General features: G+C 37.8%; 1 protein-coding gene across 11 annotated transcripts in view; it reads right to left on the bottom strand.

Annotated features, from left to right (window-relative positions):
- Positions 1–25856, bottom strand: part of caskin1 (CASK interacting protein 1) — a 103998-nt gene that overhangs the window by 26601 nt on the left and 51541 nt on the right. For all 11 annotated transcript variants that reach the window (XM_056240680.1, XM_056240673.1, XM_056240672.1 and 8 more), the window contains exon 2: positions 22069–22120. In XM_056240680.1, coding sequence (XP_056096655.1) covers positions 22069–22120 — 52 coding nt within the window. The remainder of the gene's footprint in view (positions 1–22068; positions 22121–25856) is intronic.

Raw genomic sequence — 25856 nt, forward strand, 5'->3', positions numbered from 1 at the left:
GAGAAGCAGAATCAACATGGACCTGAGAATCTGAAGGATCTGGAGAGATTCTGTATGAAGGAATGGTCTCTGATCTCTTTTCAGGTGTTCTCCAAACCAACAGGCATTATAGGAGAAAACATTAAAGGAGCTCTAATATTAGCAAATTGAGGTTGCAAAAAGTATTTAATAAAAGGGTGCCAATAATTGTGGCCAACCTGTTTTGAAGAAAAACATTTATTTCATAATGTGATTTACCCCCCCACTTTCAATTCACTTACTTCAATGAAAGGTTAGATTTTTTCCGAATATTTGAATGAAAGATCAAAACTATAAACGATGCAGATATATTTTTACAGCCATTTTTTATCATATTTACTAGGGGTGCCATTAATTCTGACCAAAACTATATATATATATATATATATATATATATATATATATGTAATAATTAGAAATTACTAAGTTCAGTAAATTTCTCTTCCTGCCATTCCAGTTCAGCATATTGTGGGATGTGGCCAATTAAATTAAATTCCCAACTCCTGAATTCAAATGTAAGTATATCCTTCTGAACTTTGTCCATCTGTGGTAGATTCATAAAATGACAGTGCAACACTGCAACATGTAACACATACAGTAGCTGCCTCTGAGATGCATACCATCTGACCATATTACACTGCCAAACATATGATACCAACAGCACTTAACAGATGTTAATGTCTCTTCAGCAAGACCACATCACCTGCCTTATAAAGGACTTAGTAGACAATACTGTCAACCACATATACTTGAATTATGACTTTCACAGGACTGAAATTTGAAGTTAATACGAGAAGCCTGTGTTTGAGCAAGAACCTCAATCATCGGTGTGCATGTGTCCCTGTTTGCTCAGCTGTTTAGCTTGTGCAGTGGTTCTCAAAGTGTAGCGCCCAAGAGCTCACTGCAGCCACTGATTATAAAGCAAACAGTTCATTCAAAAGCAGTAGCCTACTATAGCCTACAGGATTTAAAGATAAATATAAAGCTATGAAACTGCCCTTAGACAAATCAATTAAGTAATAGAGGAATAAGACCAAAAATTTACATTTGATATGCCCAAAATGAATTATATCTCTTTTCTAAACACTATAAGAGCCTGCGGCAAATTTTCCGAAGAACTGGCCGAGATGACACTGTTCTCTGCGGGTACATGAGCGCTGAACGGCCGCTGACGGTCTGGAGCTCTTTTTCTGAAAACATATAAACAAATTGTCTAATATGTGCTACATTTATATATAAGTCACATATTTGAGGTCTAAATAATTACATTTTCGCCTAAAAAACTCTTAAAACTACATGCTGTGACATAACAACAGTAGTATTTGTAAAATTATGGTGGGTTTGCTCATCCGCCATGACACACTGTGAGAAACGCTACAAGCGGAGTGATACAGATGGTGAAACGGTCCAGTGCTGATCCTGGGGGAATATCGCATGGCTGGAAAAGGCTCTTAGCCAATCAGATTCGAGAACCAGAAATATAGTACTGTTTATACTTATATTTATATTAATTATGCTATATAATATACATAACAGAGAAATTTTTTGGGTTATTTTAAATAGAAATGTATCAACTATAATAACACACCCCTCCCTCTCTCTCTCTCTCTCTCTCTCTCTCTCTCTCTCTCTCTCTCTCATGATTTTTGAGTACATTAATACAATTCAGATACAATATTCCAGTTAATATGTGTGTGTGTGTGTGAGTGATATATATAGCATAAACACTGAAAATAAAAACCTATTACACCAAATTAATATCATTATCTATACACATTCATGACAGCTTTTACTTTCATAGAATGAATCTGAGTATTTTCTCACAATGCATTATAATGATACAGTATAACATGTCCAGAGTGCAGTAGTGTCCTGTGTTCATAACCCATTAGTGCAGAAGGTTTTTCAAAGTGGAGAAGGCAAAAAGCCCTCATTGGATTTTCTGTCACAGCTCACTTTCTGTGATTGGTGCATGAAATATGCTGTAACCATAGCTACGGTTGTGAACGTAAACCCTCAGCTCAGAGCAGAATAATAAACTCACAGGAACCCGGTCTGACCAATCTCTTCCTCTCTCACTGGCACTATCATGCAGGTTTGCACTGTGCCACTGCAGAAGAGCTGCTGGGTGATGGGCCAGTCTCCCCAGTCACCAAATGTCCCCCCTTTCCCAGGCTCCACATCTCATGCAATACAATATTCATGTTCCCTTCACTCGGTGGCACTTTCTCTATTAGTAGGTCAGATACAGTTAGACCTGTCTATTCATATTATCCCTGTATGTATTTCTTTCTCATGTGTCATTATAGAGCAAGACAGAGGTAAACACATACACACACGTCGCCTGACCTACTTTTCTTAATGAGGGAACTAAAGCCCAAGGCGTTTCCTCGAAAGGAAGCACAATCAGCACTCCTCCATTCACTGAGCAGAATGTCTGATAATATATTGTTTACAAATATATATATATGGTATCTGTAAGATTTCTAAAGATATTAAGTAAAGACACTTATAATGTTACAAAGAATTCTATTTCAAATAAACGCTATTCTTTTGAACTTTTTATTCGTCAAAGAATCCTGAAAAAAATACACAAAAATACTGTTTTTAACATTGATAATAATAATAAATATCTCTTGAGCAGGAAATCAGCATATTATAATGAATTCTGAAGGATCATGCTGATCATTCTGAAGGATCATCATAAGACTGTTGTAATGATGCTGAAAATTCAGCTTTGCATCACCAGAATAAATTACATTTTAAAGTATATTAAAACAGAAAACAATTATTTTAAATTGTAAAAATATTTCACATTATCACTGTTTTTACTGTATTTTTCATCAAATAAATGCAGCTTTGAGCATAAGAGACATAGGAAACATTAAAAATTGCACTGACCCCAAACTATACACACCCCAAGAAATGAAATATATATGTATATAATATGTATATAAAATAATATAATATACACTTAAATGTAATTATAATTTTTTCAAATGTGGACCCAAATGTACATATTTACTATGTGACACTGACTCACAAAAGAGACATATTACACACAGACTCTTGAGTTATCGATACCGGAAGAACAATCATAACCTCAAGGCACACGTAATCATTTACACTCCAACACTTTACTGGAGTATTTATAACAATCAGGGGACTATGTAGAATCATTTATCTTGTCTGTACCCTCTTAGAAATATCACAGTACTAGCAAGATTTGGCAGCCACGTAAAATAAACAAAAACCTCCTCCAATGGGTTACAGCAGAGCCATGACGCTACAAGCTCTGCAGACTGTATATGACCTCCGCATTTCACTGTTAATTTGAATGGTGTTTGTTCAAATAGAATACACTGTTGCTCTTCCATCAATGATCTCAACATTTGTTTTTTGACACATCAAATGAATCTAGGGTAATAATCCAGGCACATCTACTGCTCTACTGGCTCCTCCACCTCTTAAACATTTATCTCCAACAAAATGCCATCAAACGAGACAATTCTACGTGTTGGTGTAATATCCGTTTCTGAAATATTTCAGCTCTGCTGTTTTTCATTTGTTCTTTCTCTGTAACACTTTCATTTGAAGGCAGGTTTCATATTATTTTATTAAAGGTGGAGGCAGCTAAACGACAGGCTCTTCCTTGCTCATAAATCAAATTTTGCTCCACCATTGCTCCTCTAGAGCTCCCATTTAAGGGAATGATCTCAGATTAGAAAGAACATTAAGCCTCTTATGAGAACACTTATTATCACAAGATGTCTGTTAGCTCTATAACCAAAGATAATATGGATGTCATGTGTGTATGACATAGCTGCAAAATGTTATTTTTCAAATTTGATTGGGCAAAGAGGTGGGAAACCTGCTGTCGCACCACTCACTCTGTTGCTTGGCGACATGCAAAGCTTTATGTTTTGCCAACAAAGAATAGTCACAAAAGAAACCAGAAAAAATATATATCTGAACTCAAAAAGCGAATTTATTCCTGTGATGCAAAGCTAAAATTTCAGCATCATTACTCCAGTCTTCAGTCACATGATCCTTCAGAAATCATTCTAATATGATGATTTGCTACTCAGGAAACATTTATTATTATGCTCAATTTTTGTGTGTAAACCTTGACAATGTATTTTCTTTGATGAATATAAAGTTATGAACATAAAGAACAGCATTTACGTGAAATAGAAATCTTTTGTACACTGTAAAACCCAACGTTGAGGAACTAAAAGTATTTAAGGAACTGATTAGCTTAAACCACTTAAGTTTAAAAACTAATATTTATGAATACTGTGAACTTATTCCATTTGAGTCAACATCTATCTATAAATTCGCCTTTGGCTAAGCCCCGTCCCCCTTAGTTACTGTTGCTACGTCCGACAAACAAACTTCATCTGGGCTCTGGTATCAACATGGCTTATGCTGTGACAGCTCTTCCTGCTGAAATTTTATCAAACTTTTATAAAGCAGCAAACAAAGTGTCCGATAGAAGTAGGCGGGGGCTGCAATATACGTTCGAAGGCTATATTCACGACATACAGGTGAAACGCAAGGAACAACAAGGCATCCAAATAGAGGCAAAAGCATACTGGTCACAGTCAAAAAATTAACCACCTCATATCTTACTAATCGAGACGGAGGCTGGGACTAACAATATCAAGGAGCAACACTGTTCATGCAAAGCTGGGTAGGTCTCTATTCACTTCTATAATCGTTATTACAAAGCAAACGGACTACGCGAGTATAACGTTGTATTTATTAGCAGCGTGTGCTAGACGACACTTGTCAGGATTTGACTTTGGTTTTGGGAAGGGAAAAAACCGGACACCCCCCTCCAACCTCTCTGGGAAACCCGTATCTGTGTTACAAATCCCCCAGGCACAACGTTTAACCATATTTTTGATAAAACTACGACGGTAATAGCCTGCCGAGACCAAAAATATGAGACACCTGTGTTAAAGTCAATGGAGCGCTGTGAAAAAGTGTCGGACCTCTGTGGGAGCTCGTTCTTGGCTGCGCTGTGATTGGTCAATCTACATTCTAGGGTGTGGCTTAGCCAAAGGCGAATTACAGGAACGTCTGTCTGTCTGTGTGTCTGTCTGTCTGTTAATCGAATATCTCTCGAACCGTTAGTCCGATGGATTTCAAACTTGACAGGTGTCTTGCTACGGCCACGAGTAAGTGCAGTGCCGAGTTTGACGTTGTTTGGATTAGAAATGCAAAAGATATCGTTAAATATATCTGTAAGAGAAGCACACATTGAAGTTGTGGTTAAAAAAAAACATTCTGTCAGCTAAACATTAAGTCAGCTACACTGTTTACTTCTGAGGTAAAAAAGTAGCGATTCTTTTCGAGAAATGTAACCATTCTTTTCAAGGTTGTTATTATACATTTATTACAATGTAATTATACGTCTATTACAATGTAACTATACATTGTTTACAGTGTAATTATACATTAATTACAACATAATTATACATTTATTACAATGTAATTATACATTTATTACAGTGTTATTATACATTTATTACAATGTAATTATACATTTATTACAATGTAATTATACATTACAGTGTTATTATACGTTTATTACATTATTATTATTATTATACATTTGTTACATTATTCTTTTTGAAAAAAGTAGCGATTCTTTTTGGAAAAGTAGCGATTATTTTTGAAAAAAGTAGTGTAAAAATGTAATTATACATCTGTTAGTCTTATTATACATTTATTACAATGTAATTATTAGTGCTGTTAACTAATGTCATAGTTAACTCGCGATTAATCGCACATTTTTATCTATTCTAAATGTCTCTTGATTTCTTTTTGTCCCATTATTTTTTTCTCATTTTAATGCTCTTATCAACATGGAAAACTGGATCGGCTTGCTTTGTGCAAATGTTTTTTATTGAAAACAACATTGACAATACTGTGTTCAATATCACACTAACATTCTCACTTGGAGCAAATAATCTCTCACACAATGTAACACTGTCCATCAATAAAAGGGTGAAAGAAATACTGACGAGGTCCTGATATTGACGAGGAGGCGGAGAATTCGCATCAGCTGTGTGTGTGTGTGTGTGTGTGTGTGTATGCTTGGCCATCATCAAGTTTTATTTCAGACTGGACATGCTGCGATGATGATAGCTCAGTTCACAACGACAAAACACACAGACCACTTTGGGCTTGTCAATGGAACCATTTGGCAACTTTTTAAAAGTAAACTTTCCATTCAGAATCTTATTGGCATCCATTTTGGCGTCTCGCGCTCGTCATCCACTCAAAACGTAACGTTAACCAACTATTTGGCCGGCTCGCAAGCCCAAACAAGTGTGTGCGGCGTGCCTGTTGTTATGTGTCCGGTCTAGCTAGATCCGCTTGCGCTTTGGTCAACGAAGCAACAAAATGTCCTCGCGCGGCGCAAGCCATTGAAATGAATGGGTTACATAGCGCAGCGCCGTGCATGCCGCGGCCTGTTGCAAAAGCATGTGAAAAAACTACAAAGTTTGCTAGGCCAAACGCGTTAATCGCGCGATAAAAAAATTGATGCCGTTAAAATGGGTTTGCGTTAACGCCGTTTATAATGCGTTTAACTGACAGCCCTAGTAATTATACGTTTATTACAATGTAATTATACATTACAGTTAGTGATCGACCGATATTGATTTTTATAACCGATACCGATACCGATTATTTGCATGTTTATGTGCCCGATAACCGATATGCAGAACCGATATTTATTTATTGTTATACTTCTGTTTTTGACACAATTATTACAACACAAATGAACTGGACAAACCATTTTATTTATAACAATCACTCCCTCCTTGCATACAAAAAAAATAAAAGTCCATAAAATAAAGTGCACTGTTACAAGTGTCTTTGTTTAAAAATAAAAGCTTTGATGAGGTAAAAAATAAAGCACAAAAATTATTCTAACATATTGGGGGGAAAAAATCTAAATTACCTGTTTTTTTTTTTTTTTTGCATAGCTATTTTAATAGTGTAACTTTATTTTTGCATTATATAATTTATATCTAAATTATACATATAATTTATAAGCATCAGCAGCAACAATGTTAACAATAGGCAAAATAAATTTTAAAAGTCTAATGTTTTCATATGGAGAAAATAATTGACAGGGGAGTCATATCACCTTTGCAGAAATGTAATTCATTTTAAACAGTTTTAGAAGGTTTATGTGCCGTTTAATAGGTTTAAAGAATGAGGAATAATTCACTGGGTAATATTGATTCACTGAATAACATTAGCTATAACATTGTCAGGAAAGTAACAAACAAAACAGCATATACATCATTTCATTTTCCAACTCGTATGTTATTAAATAATTAATAATATTTTTGTCGGTCTAGATCATGAAATGCTTTCTGACAAAGTGCTGTTTATCTATGCATTTACACAGAACTATAACTTAGGCTACTCAACCGCGATCGCGCGTGCAGATAATAAATAATTAATTTCCACAAAGCGGTATATTTAGATGTGAATTAGCGAAATAATTGCTATGTAGTAAATGATCATATAGCCTAATCTAGGGTGTTTAAACAAGATAATCTTGTCAAAAGTTTCATTCAGTGGCCGTGCTTTAACATTCCTGATCATCAACCCAGTGAGTGCTCAGCAATATGAACGAACTTTTTTTCCGAGACTAATGGTGAGCAAATACAACAGATAGAGAATTAAATTCAGCGCTTTTATTTTCAACATGCACTCATTCATGTCTGTTTTATTTAATTCATGTAAAGTTACGTCTTTATTGGGGCAGGACATGACGGATTACGCTACGTGACTCCATGAGTTCGTCTGAATTTTTTAGAACCAAGCTGCATAAATAAACTATATCAGGCATTTATGTCTCAAATCTCATTTCTGCATGTCTGTTATGTTAAATAAAGTTCAATAATTAAAGCAAAGCAAGTAGAACATATACTTACCTGTGCACAGAGTTGTTGTTGACTGATCTCCTCAGACGCGGGCTGCAATGGCGGAATTCTCAAAACGGCCACAAGATGGCGCCATTAATCGGCGAATCCGATATTACAAAACCGATACCCGATTATGGGAAAATGCTTAAATATCGGGAAAAATATCGGTAAACCGATACATCGGTCGATCACTAATTACAGTGTAGTTATACATTTATTAAAAATGTAATTATACATTTATTACAGTATTATACATTTTTTACATTATTATTATTATTATACATTTGTTACATTATTATTTTGTTACATTATTCTTTTTTTAAAGTAGTAATTCTTTTTGAAAAATGTAGTGATTCTTTTTTTTAAAAGTGGTGTAAATGTAATAATACAATTGTTACAGTCTTATTATACATTTATTACAATGTAATTATACTATATTACAATGTAATACATTTATTACAGTGTTATTATAGATATATTACAATGTAATTATACATGTATTACAGTGTTACTATACATTTGTTACATTACTATTATTATACATTTGTTACATTAATATTTTGTTACATTATTCTTTTTGAAAAAAGTAGCGATTCTTTTCTGAAAAAGTAATGATTTTTTTTTTAAAAAGTAGCGATTCTTTTTGAAACTCTTAACGTTATCGTTTCCTCAGAGTTTAGGCTCCTGTGTAATAGTAGCCTAGCCCTAGGCTATTCAGCAACTCAAACATACCAAACCAACAATTACTAAAAACACACAAAAACGGATTTTGCACGGGCATTGCACTAGTTATATTAAATTAAACTATAATACTACTTAAACGCTTTATGTAGCTGGAACTTAATTAAATTGCATAAAACCATCAGAACCTATAAACTCAAATAATTGACTGTACTTAAATTGCATAAAACCATTATAATCAGAACCTATAAACTCAAATCATTTACTGTACTTGTGCTATTGCTAACTGCTAGTACTTGTGTAAAAAGCATCATATAGTCTTAGTGGTATTCGGTCAATCCTTAACCTACCCACACAGGCTATTCTTCACCACAATGGTAACCCCACAAATCTCAGACATACCAGAAACCCCTTTTAAATTCCAGCATAACAGAACATTAAACATTACTGTCACTTTGATCAATTCTATGCATCCTTGCTGAATAAATATATTAAAGTAACACTATGTAAAAATTTTTACTTTAAAATAATGTTTCCAAAATCTTATCAGTGGTTCATCAAGTCGTAACAGGGTGAAAGGCACTTCTGCCATAGCCTGATGGGGTCTGTATCGCTTTTACTGGCACTACTGAACTTTGGGGTTCGGGTAGTAACCCGAGCACAAAAATTCGACTGCTTTACGTCAAGCGTTACAATAGTTATTATTTCGGTTTTCTTCGTTTCTGATGTCGCAATACATCATCCTTTCATGAAATCATGTAACATACTCTACCTTGTCTGTGGACATCGTTCATTCTAAAGTCGGTGCTGGATAAACAGCGAGCGTGCGTGCGACGGTAGGCTAAATTATTTACGACAGTGGTAATGGACAATTTCGTTTCCAACCAGTAGGGCGACCGAAGAGGAAAAGTTCCATGGTGTTGCTTTAACTTCTATTAAAATCTTTCACTACAGTACGGCCTACAGTAATTTAATGATCTTAAATATACTGTTACTGACCTATGCTACTTATCGGACCAATTCAGATATAATTGTTTACCAGAACTCTTGCTCATATGAAAAATGTTTAAACTAATGTCATCTTTTAAAAATTAGTTGTATGGCTTCAAAGCAACTCACAGTGTGGTTTTCACTGAATTGATTTGTCTTGTTATATTGATTGGCAGCAATAACAGGAACCTTTAGTATATTAAAAATCTTAAGATGACGAATTGCATGGGAGAAACTGCAGAGTTGCAGTTCATGAAATGAAAAGTCATAATTAACTGATTGGGTTTAGACAGAACAATTAAGACTTTACTAATGCTCACTGAGCGTGGTAATGAATTCAATAAAAGAACAGCATCGTTAATCCTGCCATTGAGTCGTAGCTGCACAAGCTGTGTGTTTTGAAGACATCAGCAAGAAGCAGGTTTATAAAGGAGGTCATTTTTGATCCGCAAATGCAGTCATTACACTGATTCCCAGTATTGCACACTGTTCTCTTAACAACAACAAAATTAACATTATCTGCTGAGCTAAAGCTGTGTGTTTAATTAGAGAACTTTCATGTGGTAGAAACATAATCATGACATGCAGTAATAATGAATCTGTTTTTTTTTTTAACAAATCAATTCAATGACTTACAGGACATACAAATCATCCTTTAAATGTGACCTATTGCTAGCGAAAAAAATGGACACATCTAAAGAAATGGGCACTGAATGAATCAATGAACGAATCTGAACTAATCCTTTCAGTGAACAAACACAAAACACACAAATCCTAGATAGGTGGCAATGTAATTTTCACACCAGTATATGTTGTTGAATGTGCGCTCTCTTTTCAATTTGCGATCATGCTCTTTAGGCCAATAATTTGAGGCATCAGGGAGCCACTTTCAATTGAAATGGCTTTTTATTGTGCGCTCGCATTTTATATTCACTTTCGAATTCGCGATCACGCATACTCTGTGTACAGGGTTTGACTATTTTACAAGATATTTGTCAATGATGCTCAGCATCTGTTGTGCACCAAATCCTCCACCATCGTCTTTTCAGTCATCTCTCCTTACTCTCGACACGTAATAGTGAAATCTGACTCCTGCTTCAGTGTGCTGCAACTCATCTCATGCTGTATGGAGCAGAGCAGATGCTTATAAGTTAATAATTGTAGCGTAGTGGCCATTGTCCAACTTAACTAAATGGTTTTTGCTTCTATAAAAAAAAATGACAACAGTCAACAGTGCCGCGGTGAGCAAGTTATGTAATCGGTGTACGGCCGAACACGGTAACACGGTAATACAGTCTATCGTAGCAAGCCTAATCCTATGATGAATCTGTGAGGGAAATTTGAAATTTTTAATAAAACAACAAACATCCCCTTTTTCTTGCAAGGATTAACATTTAATGCTTTTGCTAACTAAATGTCCTCAACACTTGGCCAAATTGTGTCTGGATATGTGCTTGGATATAGAAGAAAAAAAAGAGGAAACAAAACTACTGTAGATGCTGTCTAAATATAACAACAAAGCTAGACAGCTGTCTGAATATATATTTTTAACTTTATGACCCTAGCATCAAGCTTTTACCAATGAACAGAGAATTATACACATAAGAAGAACCAATCATATTAGAGAAAATAATGTAATGAATCAAGTCAACTTTGCCCTACAATTATTCTATAAAAACTGTACACAAACAGGTTTGGTATAATCCATAGTCAATTTAAAAGCTGGAATGGTATGTGGCTGAAATGTGTGAGATGCTGCAGGAGAGATGACATGGTAAGATTATCCCGGTGAACACAGCCTCACAGCAGATGGCAGTCGTGCTGCAATGTTTGTCAAGCTCATTTCAGATAGAGCTTATCTTAGAATCCCATGAAAGCCTCCTATTTTGCTGTGGCTCTGCTGGGCCTCAACTCTGACCGCAATGAGAGTGTGTATTTGTGTGGCTGTCAGTGCCAATGACCTTCACACTGAGTGCCTGTGGCACCGAGACACACTGCCTTCACAAATCTGTCTAAAACATTGTCACAACAAGCCTTTAAATCAAGTGCGCGCCCCATCTAAAAGCACCTTTGTTTTTATTGTTCCCGCAGACACTCACTGGTACTTTCTACTACAGGGTTGAGGATCATTCTATCAGCATCATGCACCTGACATCCCTCACACTGTGCTTCTACTGTTTCTCTCATGCTCCCGATCAGGCCCGGTTCCAGATTCAAATCACTAAGGGTGCTTCTGAAATTACTGAGGGTGCTCTAGTAAAGTACAGATGTAGGCTAAGCAACGGCTCAACCATAGCAGTGTACAGTGAGACATTTAAGGTTATTTACAATTCATCACTTTTACCAATAATTGGAATAGAATTTCAAAAATATTTTGCTATGAATATTGTTTCTATTAATCTATTAGTCTGCCTTTACATTGCTTTAATGCTTTTCTATTTTAACATGTCATTATTCTGTCCCATGCAGAGTGAATCCAGTATTTATATGTAGATGTCCCTTCCGAAACTTTGCAGCATGCAATTGGCCGTCGGCCCTCTTAGGTTCATGAAAAACAACAGTTTTATTCAACGGATTATGGCTGTAGCCTCAAAAGCGTGAAAGAGCGCTCACTTTACAATCACTAAAACACTGTCGCTTTGTCAGTTCCTCGCGATCTCACAAAGTTCCATTACAATCAACGAAGCTGCCAAAATGCACTTTAAATCTCTTACTTACATCATGTCTATACTTTGTTTGTTAATTAGATTGTTAATTGCGAGCCTGCATAACTCAGCATTGAATAAAATCTGGTGTTTTGAGGGAGGAGTGGATTCTGAGTAACTTAAACACCTCTAAATCGTTATAGTGTTCAAGAGATCAACAACTATGTATGTGATAGCTCCATTGCTCACCGTTGCAAAAACACATTGTAAATATATACATTTGACGTTCTCCACAGCACGAACACAAATATGCACTGGAGCGTTCGCCAAATCTGTTTCACCAATATATTATTACAGTTTCAACTGAGGGTGCTGCTCCCGATGCACCCGATGCTCTGAAAAAAACTCTAAAAAATGGCAAAATAAAAAATGTGCTTAATATAAAACTCATTGACTTTATTAAAAAAAAAAATTTTATTTAAAGCAGCACTAAGTAGGAATTCCGTTTTTGTCAAACAGCGACCCCTAGAGTCGCTGTGGAGTACTTGTACTGTCGTGAATAGCACTCACGCAGAGATGGCTCGCACTCATGGCCGGATCCCCTCCCCCTGTACACCGGTACCTGTTCAGTAGGATGGACGCTGTAACGAGTGGAAATAAGGTATGGCCCCTTTAAGAGCTGCGCGCGCCCTACCACATGTATACGGCGCCGGGTTATTTCTGTTTGATGCTCATTTTATCAGAATTTTATCAGATCTGTTTTTTGCCGTAAAGCAATTTGTTACCTCGCGAGACCTGATATCACACGATACTTCCTAACACTCAGGCCGGCGGCCCAAAGTTGCAAGGGTGGTTTTGCGGCTCACAGGCACCAGGGGGGTGCGAGACGACCACCATTCAACACGAAATCAGTAAAATAAACATTACAATGACTCCAAAGCTGTTCGGTTAAGGTAAAAAAGTTACTTAGTTCACCTTTAACATTAGTGAATCAATATGTAAGGTTACACCAACAAAACTAAAATTAGGGGTAAGATCAGGTAGCTCAATTGCAGGTTACCACTTTTTAGAGTGCAGATCTGACATAAATATGGATTCAAATAAAATAATAACAATAACTTAGTAAAAACTTTCCCACATCATGCAATAGGCATGAGTCATATTATAATGTATTTTTTAAGAGATCAGCATTACAAAGTTTATCTCCTGCATGAAAAACAGGCAAAAACAATCCCCAAGATTGCGTTGAATGTCATTAAAACTTATAACATACAGTAAGCAAACCTAGTTTGCAAATTACAAACCACCCCGAGCCCCTAAAGCAAGGGTTGACACTTAACGATTAAAACATTTTAAGACTGAGCTGAACACACTTACAGACTGTTTCCAATGACTGGAGCCGATTTTAAATACAGACTGTGAACACAACACAGACTGAACGCAACTGTCTCTGACTCTGCGTGTTTGGGCATGATCAGTCGTAAATCAAATTACATTCATAATCGGCCTTACAGTCATTAAGTGTGTCCCAAGCTTAAAGCAACTGACTAAATAACACCCTAGCAACCACCTAAAACACTTAGCAATGCCCTGGCAACCACAAAGAATATGCCAAGCAATGCCATAGTGACCACCCAGAACCCCCTAGCAACTGCATAAGTAACACCCTAGTAACCATCTAGAACACCATTGCAACCACAAAGAAAACTTTAGCAACCACTTAGGTCAAGGTGAACTTTATTATCCCACAAGGGGAAATTCATGTGGTCATTCATTACGTGCCCTTGTCACAACATATTCTCTAAAAACATAGACACCACAATCAAACCAGTAAACATATATATATATACACTCACCGGCCACTTTATTAGGTACACCTGTCCAACTGCTCGTTAACACTTAATTTCTAAGCAGCCAATCACATGGCGGCAACTCAGTGCATTTAGGCATGTAGACATGGTCAAGACAATCTCCTGCAGTTCAAACCGAGCATCAGTATGGGGAAGAAAGTTGATTTGAGTGACTTTGAACGTGGCATGATTGTTGGTGCCAGAAGGGCTGGTCTGAGTATTTCAGAAACTGCTAATCTACTGGGATTTTCACGCACAACCATCTCTAGGGTTTACAGAGAATGGTCCGAAAAAGAAAAAACATCCAGTGAGCGGCAGTTCTGTGGGCGGAAATGCCTTGTTGATGCCAGAGGTCAGAGGAGAATGGCCAGACTGGTTCGAGCTGATAGAAGGGCAACAGTGACTGAAATAACCACTCGTTACAACCGAGGTATGCAGCAAAGCATTTGTGAAGCCACAACACGCACAACCTTGAGGCGGATGGGCTACAACAGCAGAAGACTCCACCGGGTACCACTCATCTCCACTACAAATAGGAAAAAGAGGCTACAATTTGCAAGAGCTCACCAAAATTGAACAGTTGAAGACTGGAAAAATGTTGCCTGGTCTGATGAGTCTCGATTTCTGTTGAGACATTCAGATGTTAGAGTCAGAATTTGGCGTAAACAGAATGAGAACATGGAACCATCATGCCTTGTTACCACTGTGCAGGCTGGTGGTGGTGGTGTAATGGTGTGGGGGATGTTTTCCTGGCACACTTTAGGCCCCTTAGTGCCAATTGGGCATCGTTTAAATTCCACGGCCTACCTGAGCATTGTTTCTGACCATGTCCATCCCTTTATGGCCACCATGTACCCATCCTCTGATGGCTACTTCCACCATGTCAAAAAGCTCTAATCATTTCAAATTGGTTTCTTGAACATGACAATGAGTTCACTGTACTAAAATGGCCTCCACAGTCACCAGATCTCAACCCAATAGAGCATCTTTGGGATGTGGTGGAACGGGAGATTCGCATCATGGATGTGCAGCCGACAAATCTGCGGCAACTGTGTGATGCCATCATGTCAATATGGACCAAACTCCCTGAGGAATGCTTCCAGCACCTTGTTGAATCTATGCCACGAAGAATTGAGGCAGTTCTGAAGGCAAAAGGGGGTCCAACCCGTTACTAGCATGGGGTACCTAATAAAGTGGCCGGTGAGTGTATATAAATGACAATATATAAAAAAAATAACAACACTGCAGAAATGACAGTCACAATCCAACATCTAACGTGATGTGATAGCTTGCGATGTACTTGATCATTACAATCTGATCGCTGTAGGTACACATGATTTATTGTACCTTTCTGTTCTAATCCTCTGTTGTAAAATTCTACCAGTTGACCAATTACTTATCTCATAAATTTATGATGGAGAGGGTGAGTGTGAGTAGCCTGGCTCCGCCCTCCTACGCACTTCCGCTCAATTTTATTTTCCTTCAGTACTACGTCTGGGATTGTGCTGTAGACTTTGGTTTCCAGAAATAATTTTTTTACCGGTCCAATCAGCGAACAGAGGGAGTGGCTGAGAACGATGACGTTGATGTAGCGCGTCAGTTTGAGTTGGAGTTCAGTAATGGCAGCGGAGAAAGACGTGAGAAAATCTATTCGGTCCGTTGTTGCAAAACTGCCGAATATCCAGAAGTTAAAGCCCGAGCAAGATCAATGTTTGCTAAGTGTTGTTGGTGGCCATGATTCGGGAAAAGTTTAATTTTCCAGCTCACTCCGCTAGTGGTGAATGAGTTAGCTAAGGCGAACGATAGGATGCAAAGCCGATAGTTGTTGTCGTCTCTTCTTGTTGCACTAATGGAGGACCAAGTGAGGGAGGCAGAAAGGTTAGGAGTTGGTGCTGGGCAGCTCGGCGTGCACGATGATCACTGTAACGTTACAGCATTTGCGGCAGATCCGAAACGACCGCAGCGGCGTATTGTTAATGATTACACCCAGCTTCGACAGTTGATTGAATACATCACTGTCATTAGTGTCAAATATACATTTAGAATTTAGAATTGTTCCTTGAACTCTTAAATTCGATGAACAAAACATGCAGCTCTCGTTGACAGACATCTTATTCTAAACATAATCCTCTGATCATTCGGACTTGTTTTTTTTTATTGCTTAAAACAATACACAAGTAATAACAGAAAACATAATACAAAAACAAACAAAAAATAATAATCAAAACAAAACAAAAATAAAACAGTAGGGGGATAATATAAAATAAACATGAACAAGTTAAGAGAATTACATGACACTGAAAAAAGGAAAATAATTACAAACAGATAATGTTTTTAAGGCTTTTTTTGTTCTCAGACAACTTAATTGAAAAGAGGTATTTTTAAAATTCTTTCACAAATATAAGAAAGAGAGGTTTAGCATTTAGATATTTAGATTTATGAATATGGAATTCGGACTTGTTCTTTCCAGCCGGTTTCGGCGCATGACATACGTCACGACCACACGTTAGCGATTGGCTATGGCAGATCCTGAGTGACGCTGGGCAGATCCAATAGTTTTGAACTTTAACAGAGAACCCGCCTACAAGGAAGTAAACGTTTCTCAATGGAGCGAGGCCAGACTCTCTGTACAAATGAAATGTACGAGAGTCTGGTAGAACCAGGCTAGAGTGTGAGTGGGGTCATTGAGAATTTGGTCAGTCTTTTTTAAGATAAGCTCATTGTACAGCTGAGCTGCCGAACACCTGGTCAAGTCCGATGATCTTACTGGCCATCTTGATCATGCGCTGCAGTCTCTTTTGGTCCTTAACATGCATGTTGCCAAACATGCAGATAAGGCCAAAGGACAGAACACTCTGGAGGAGACTTTTAAAAAACATTACAAGAACGTGTCTGTCTATGATATAGTTTCCGGAAGTACATCCGCTGGTGCATTTTCTTAGTTTTGTTAAGTGCACATTCATTAAAAGTTAGTTTAGAATAAATTTTAACTCCCAAGTATTATAGGTTGAGATCCTCTCCACTAATTCACCATTCATCTTAGAGGGGGGAACTATTATTCTGTTTTTGCTAAAAATCTATGACCATCTTTTTTTGTTTTCTTCACATTGATTTCAAGAAAATTATCAGAAAACCACTGAGTGAAACCCTGTAATTCCCTCTGAAATCCTCTCACAGAAGTAATGTCAGACTTTAAAAACCAACCAATGCTGTGTCGTCAGCATATTTAAAATAGGTGTGGGCTGAGGAGAAAGCTTGACAGTTATTGGTGTATAATGTCTATAGGATGGGCGACAGAACGCACCCTTGTGGTGCTCCTGTATTTATAATTTTTGAGGATGATATACATGAGTTAAATCTGACTTGCTGACTACGGTCCGTCAAGAAGTCATAGATCCATAAAATCAATTGGGGATGTACTCCCAAATGCACCAATTTTCTCACCAACAGGTGGGGTTGGATCGTATTGAAAGCGCTGCTGAAATCAATGAACACGATCTTGACCAAGCTCTCAGCAAGCTCAAGGTGCTCATGAGTGCTGTTAATCAAGGATAGCAGCGCATCCTCAACACATCTCTCTGCACGATAGGCGAATTGTTCCGGGTCTAAAAGAGGTGAAACCTCATGGAGAAGTTGTTTTAAAATGATTTTTTCAAAACATTTTATAACTGCAGAGGTAAGGGCAACAGGTCGCAGATCATTGAGTTCCTTAGGTCTAGGGCTGTCAAATGATTAATCGCGATTAATCGCATCCAAAATAAAAGTTTGTGTTTACATAATATATGTGTGTGTAGTGTGTATAATTATTTTGTATATATAAATACACACACATGCATGTATATATTTAAGAAATATTTGCATGTATATATTTTATATATATTTATACATAATTAATATTATATATAAATATAAATATTTTATATATGAATAACACATTTTTCTTAAATATATACATGCATGTGTGTGTATTTATATATACAAAATAATTATACACACTACACACACATATATTATGTAAACACAAACTTTTATTTTGGATGCGATTAATCGCGATTAATCGTTTGACAGCCCTACTTAGGCCTATTGTTTTTAGGCACAGGCACTATTAGGGATTGTTTCCATAGACTGGGAACGACACCTGTATCTACTGACAGCTGGAACAACCTATGGAAGGGCTGTGCCAACTGATCAGCACACACCTGTAGTGTCCTGCAGCTGATACCATCAGGTCCACAAGCAATGCCATTGTGATCAATCGCCACCATATCTTTAGCCAGGTAACTTGTCATGCCGTCTGTTATTTCGCAGTACCTTCATGAAGACCTGTCATAGGGTGTGGCACTTTCTAACACTTTGAAAGTTTGCTTAGATGTCAGTCGGTGTGTTTATCAGTGAGCTTTTTGGCCATGTATTCATCATACATTTGAATATGTATTCAATACTTCTGCAGGTGTTGATAAAGGGTTGTTGTGTTGCCTCGCAAGGTCGACACAGATGTTCGGCAGGTTTTACAAAGTACTTGCCTTTGAAGTACATCAGAACGTCGAAATCCAAAATAATTCCAAACATATGCTGTGCTTTTTTTTAGGTACCAAGTCATCTGCAGGATTTTGCTCCTCTAAAACACACTTTGTTGCGGAGTTGAACCGCTCTCACTCGCACGCATCTTTTCCAAATGACGTTCTTACCCCCTATTGGTAAACTCTGCTTTAAACATAAAATACTCAGAAAGCAAACTGTCAACGACAACGTGGATGCTTGTTACTATATTTGATAGTCCTTAATCGAAATAATCGCAGCTCTTGCGATTTGAACATTTTTGCGAATTGCGATTTCGGTTTAAAAACGATTAATCGTGCAGCCCTAGTAACCACCCAGAGCCCTCTCGACTGCTCGACAAGCTCTCGACTGCTTAGCAACACTCTAGAATACCAAAGCAACCACTTAGCAATGCCCTAGCAACCAGAAATGTCCTAGTTACCACCCAGAACTCTATAGCAATCGCCCTAGCAACACCCCAGTGACCACACAGAACCCCAAAGCAATTGCCTAGTAATACCCAAGCAACTACCTAGCAATGTCCTAGTGCCCAATCGCCTAGCTATGCTGGAACACTGGGTTAGGGTTAGGGTTACCGCGCTAAGGGTGTCTTCACACTTGGCATGTTTGGTTTGATTAAAACAAACCCTGGTGCGATTGCTCTGTTAGTGCGGTTCATTTGAGCATGTGTGAACGCTGCCATCCGAAACCTGGAGCACCAAACAAGCGGACGGAGACCGCTGATGGGTCTCTGTCCGCTTCCAAATGAACTCTGGTGCGGTTCGAATGAAAAACGAAAGCAACACGGACTAAAGACACGTAAATTAACCAAAAACAGGAAGATGAAACCCTAAAAAGGAAAGAATTCCCACGCATATCTTTTTTTCCTGTCATAGTCGCGATGTTGTCCATCACAGTTCGGTACAGGCATCAGAACCGCAACTCCTCGCAGCAGATCTTCGTTTCTGTGTGTGACAGAGGGGTTCCTGCGGCTGTTTTGACTTCTTTACACATTTTATAAGCTCTTCATGAGTTCTCAACTGGTCGAAATGCCATTAAATGTAGGCTACGCACATACAACGGGCAAGTTTAGCCCAGAACACAGCATTGTTTTGGATGTTCAGTAATTTCTGTCTCAAAATAGGGAATAGGTCATAAAAGCCGACCAATCAGGTTGTGAACGTATCCCTATGCCTTTAGGTTCTGTATCTTTTAGTTCGGTGATAAAAATGCCAATCTGAACGTGAAGTGGGCCAGGACTAAATATTTTTTGTTTGTTTTTTGGCCCAGACCAAACAAACCAAGCCAACGGAACTACAAGTGTGAACACACGCTAAGACTACCTTTTCGTTGTATAGCTTAAATTTTAGACATTGTAGCTATACCCTCATCAATCACATGGTGCGAGATGTTCGCAAGGGAAGGTGATGTTGATGTCTGGCTGTCATTTCAAGGCTAGATGGACCACAGCCCATATTGGCAGTTTAACCTCGGACAAGAGAGTCTAGTCTGCACTCCATTTTCTCACTGCAGCTCTATTCTCCACTCAGCAGACAACATAATTTTATCTTTGTGTAGAAAGCAATAGTCTATGGAGAAGGAATTAATGTGCAAGTCATTGATCTTGCTGATTCAAATGTGAGCTCGGCCTGAGCAAGGCTGCATGTGTAAATACACATGGTGTGTGAGGATTCAGGCTGCACAGAGGTATCCGTCGGTTTAGAGTTACAGCTTTCATTTCCTTAAAACCCATGAAGCGGAGCTGTGATGATGAATGCCGCCGTTGTTCAATGACAGTGATCAATAGAAGAGATTTTTTAATTATTCTGATGGTTTCACAGCTTGACAGATTACGGCAAAATAAAACAGGTTTTGATCTTTGGATGTATTTTGGATCATTTGATAGTATGACTAGTGGTTGTGTTGTTTTGTTAGATAATGTTTGTGTAATTTCAGCCTGACTACATATGTGTGAGAGTGTGCGTCAGTGTGTGTTTGCCTTTCCGCCTGCGCATGTGAAAATATGTGAGTGTTTGTGGCTGCCTGCCCATCCACTGTGTGCACGAGTGTGTTTTAATATGCGCGGTGCAAATTCTGTAAAATTCTTTGTGCTCCGTACCCCCACCGTTACTGGCTGAAGAATAGACTGTGCTCCACTGACTACAGACAAAAAAAAAAAGGCTAGGGAGCTACTGGCTCCTTAAAATGTTTTAAAAGGTTTTAGGAGCCAAATGTATTTTTTAGTTGACAAATTACGGTATCGCTAGATGAAGATGGATGTTCAGTCAATTGAGAACATAGTAACAGCTCTGAATGATTCTCTGTCCGAATCAAATGGCTAACACATGACTGGATCATTAAAAAGAATCAGTTCATAAGAATCATTTGTTCCTGATTTGCACTGTTTTCATTGTTTTGTAACAAGATGATATCTGATGATACCACAGAGAATCTGTTAAAACCTTGATTTCACTGTTTGGCTCCACATTAGTATTGAATCCCTATTTGTTATTCCATTGTTTTATTCAGCTGCGTTAACAGAAATATTTGACCATGCAGCACTAGAAACATTGGTGCTTTAATCCAGGTCTCTTTCTGCTCTGTGACAAACCACCTTTTTGCATTATGTCTCAACACAGAGTCTTCTTTTCAGGCATGCTGTACTCAGGTAAAACTATAGAAGAGAGCATGGTTGTCTTTATACAACATCAGGAAAAATATTCTACAGGAGCGCAGCCCAACAAATGTCTGATTCATCCCACTATGACGTTAGCACAAAATAACACAATGCTCTCTGCCTCTGAAACAAACTGGATAAAACTAAACAAACATCAAGTGCGGCTGAAAGAATTATTGAATGTGGCAGAACCAATTTGGATGAGAGCAAATATGCCTGTCATACTCTCATAATCTAGTTAGACTTTATCAGCAATCAGCAACGCTTAAGCCACATTTAAAAGGTATACCACAAAATTCTGGGCTATCGCCATCTGAAACATATGAAGACTTTATTTTCATTTTTTGTGGACATTTCCTGCCAAATCAGATCCAACAGCTCTGATATAAAACGTTATTGAAGGCGTACTGTAAAGCAATAACCCATTTTTATTTACTAGTATTTTGTTTATTTCTAACTAAATATTAAATGAAAAATCTTCTATAGTGTACCTTTCAAAACATTGTTATAAAACAACACATTGTTACAAGTAAATTTGAGAAGTGTATCTGTCCCTAGTCAGTGGGAAAGAGACTTGAATAAAAGTTTTTTAAACCAACAAGTGCACATAAGCTCTGGCAGATCCCGAGGATATTTGGCAGTCAGACAGGAACGATCATGTTTACAAGAGTCTACCACATGGAGCCATATAAAGTCCTTAATGTCCCACTCACCCATCAGTGTCCTGGAAGTTGACGTTCACCCTCTTGGCAGAGCCCAGCAACTCTAAAGAAAACAGAGAGGGAAAGAGGGATAAGTGTGTTTAAAAAGCAACAATAGTACTCTGTGGGAGTAAGGACATTTCACAGCAGGTTCTATGATACTAGGGATTTATATACAGTTTTTGTAGCAAAAAAATAGCAACATTTGCACGGATGAGTGTTGGAGACTAGTGCATCTAATTTAAGGCTTGAATTTCCTATTTGCATTGGAAAATTCTCTATTTTAGGATTGTCATTCTGTGGGCATGTGTGTAAGTGAGCAACTTTGAGTATGCACTAGAATACTGAGTGTGTACAAGAGCTGCATGAGCAGCAGTGAAAATAACACACTCTGTACCTAAAACTCTGCACTGCATTACAACTTCCAACTGAAAACGCCTTAGGACGATGAATATTTTTGGTGCATAATCAATTATTGAAATGTATACTTTTACATAAACATCACATAATCTTCATAGTTTGACTGTACTAATTAGAGAGAAGGAACAACAGGATAATCATTCTTCTCAGCTGTGTGGGCCAGAACTATTGTTTATTACTGTCAGTTACCCATGCATCCTTGTCACACACAGAAAACCAAATACTTTTACTGTCATTTGAGGTTATACACCATGACCATTTTTAGTTTGCATTCAAATGGACCTGCATACAAGTGGATGGCAAACTGTCCTGTTTCCCAGCAGACACAGGGAAGAATGCTATGCCTGTCTCTAGGGGCCGTTCACTACATCACTTCCCCTAACAGCAGCACAGCCATTAAGAGAGACTGTGGAGGACTGAATACTGGTGTCGCATTTTATTCTATCCATAAATCCCATATGCTTCACTCACAGCGCCACCAAGGGACCAGGATGCGGGTTTAAAGGAAGAATTCAGTCACCTTGTGCCTTGGTGCTCAAATGCAGCGTCTATGAGACTGAATCAGACACAAATAAATCCCCATTTGTACACTTTTTTTTCTCAATTTTAAAATGAAATATGAATATTTAAAAAAAAATTTTTTTTTAAATAAAACAAAAAATAAAAGCACAAATTGTGAATTGAGGCACCACAACTGTATAATGTACAGTATGAACATGGATATTCATTTGGAGATTTGCTTCAGATTACATTTAACAGTGTTATATTAGTCTAAATTAGTGTTTTCAAAGATTAACTTTAAGCGAGATTTAGATGACAGTTAAGGTAATCTAATTGTAAAAATAGGGCAAATCCGCACAACTAAATATCTTTTTTTGGGCCAATAGATATTCAATATCAACATATAAATAAATAAAAATCCAATAATCAATACTATGAAATGAATATACTGTATGTTTCCTCCAGGTGCTCTAGTTTCCCCGCACACTATAAAGACATGCAGCACAGGTCATTCGTAAACACCAAATTTTTCATAGATGTGAATGTGAGTGTAAATGTTTGTGTGTGAGCCCTGCCTGTGGCCCAAGAAGCTATGCTCTAGCCCTCCGCGACCCTAATAAGGATAAAGCGATAATGGATGGATATATTGTGAATCTGTAGTACTCCAATCCCAACTTGTGCAGAGAGACAAGTATCAGGCCACAAAAAGTACTCTCAAAACATTCTTTTAAATTACTCAACACAGCAACAATGGCATGTATTTGAGACAGGTTCTGTTTGATCAACCAATGGTAAACAGGAGGAATGTTCACAGTGTCTATTCATCCAGACGTTTTGAAGCCTGTGGCTTTGGAATGTTTGAGATTTCACCGATTTAACTGGTCTATAGGTGATCAAATCTTTAACACCTGGTAAAAGGGCTTCTATTTGGCCTAAAATATGGCGGTGAGTTTGGAAGCAGATCAGAATATGCCAGATGAGGTCAGTATTCCATCTGGAGTGGAGCTGCTCGCAGCCATCTACATCAGTCAGCCTGAATACAGGGCTGTTGTCAACAGCTGCTGCTCAATGTGACAGAGAACATCTGTGTGTCTTTTTCTGCTCTGTCTTTAACTCTTTCACCTCTCGGGCCTGGCCTGATGTGTCCAATCAGAGCAGAGTGGGGACTGATATTAAATAAAACACAGGGATGGAGTAAGTCCCCAGTAAATGGCTGCCTGTGTTTATGAGGAAACAAGTGTGCTTCTATTTCAAGATGCAAAGGTTACAGAGGAGAATATCTATCTATATGAGCTACTGCTTTTGTGCTCTTGCTCTCGGATGGACTGTTCATCAATCGTTTGGCCTCTGAAACAAGATCCTTTAGATGAAAGGTACTGTACAGTATGTTAGCACTAATCCCAATAATGGCAATGTGAAAAGTGCAGACGTATGGATTCTATTCAGAGACTCTATTTTGACATCTTTTATCAATTATTCAGTTGTTTATATCAATAGGATACCTATTACTGATTTTGTTTTTTAAATGTTTGAAATAGTGGTTTATGTTATGCCTTTGAGTGAAACAAAATTTCAGTAGGCCTATAAACCAAATACTGTATATATGGTAAGATTTTTATGTTTCTGAAAGAAGTAATCTTGTACTTACCAAGGCTGCATTTATTTTATCAAAAGTACAGTAAAAACAGTAATGTTGTAAAATATCATTACAATTTAAAATATATTTACGGATACATACATGATGATAAGGAAGATTGAGAGACTGATGTGTTATTGACTCTTGATCATCCTTCCAATATTCTTCCATTAATAAAGAGCAACAATAGTAAATTGAAAATGAAATAAAAATTAAACCATTCTTCAGCTGCATAAGCAATACAATAATAAACATCAGCCTTAGCTTCAATGCACATAATAATTAGGTAAACTCAGCCTAACTTCTCTCAGGATTGTTTTGTATATACTTTCTTCAGATCTTTTTATAGTGCCCACAGTTAACCCGCTGAATAGTCTGGTCATCAAAACTGAAAACAAAAGATTGCATCACACTGACACACTCAGAGCAAAGACAGAACTAGGTTGCTTTGTTGTATGAAAACATTTAGAGGTACAAATATGAGCCTGGAGATGTTTGCTCTGGGGACAAGAGGAGGAGTTTTGCCTCTTTGCAAAAATTAACGAGCTCACAACAAATAGGTCTCATAAAAAAAACTCAGCATGTACTATTATAGTCTACAAGAGGTAAACAACAGCTGTCAAGCCAGAATACATTACCCCCAAATGATAACAGTGCTCTCACACCTGAAATGACCTGAACTGAATGAAGTTTCCAGCAGAAGCACACGGAAGACAGATTGACTGCCTTTTGACTGACGAGAAATGTCTCCTCCTAAAGGACTACGACATGACATCCATTGTTGCTTTGTGCTAAAATATTGGAGTGGATAAAAGAGACAGAAGCTTTAATGTAAAAATCAAAGAGCTGACTACAGGACTAGAGACAGCAACAAGGGGAGAAACAGTGAATGCTGCCTGGCCACGATTGATTCTGCATATCCGCTGTTTCCAGACAGAAGAATGTTATGAGATGTAGTGGAAAAGGTTCTCTGTGACTCATCTCTCTCTGCAGGCCATCCGAAGTGGGACTAGTGTAGTGTACTTGGTGATGCACAAAAAAAGACAGGGTGAGGGGTCATTACAAAGCCTCTGAACAACAGATGAGGCCCTGAGCATTTCAGAGACAAGCTGGAGTGGTGATGAGTCAAAGGCATTGAAAGTTCTGGATGCCAGATGAAGAACAGTAAGGAAATGTGTTCCAGCAAGAATGCATCTTATAGCCTAGATCTGCAGCTGTGCTCTCTTAATCTGAAATAGAAAGT

Source organism: Rhinichthys klamathensis, unplaced genomic scaffold (assembly GCF_029890125.1).
Source record: "Rhinichthys klamathensis goyatoka isolate OS25496 unplaced genomic scaffold, OSU_Roscu_1.1 h1tg000605l_1, whole genome shotgun sequence".
Taxonomy (NCBI): Eukaryota; Metazoa; Chordata; class Actinopteri; order Cypriniformes; family Leuciscidae; genus Rhinichthys; species Rhinichthys klamathensis.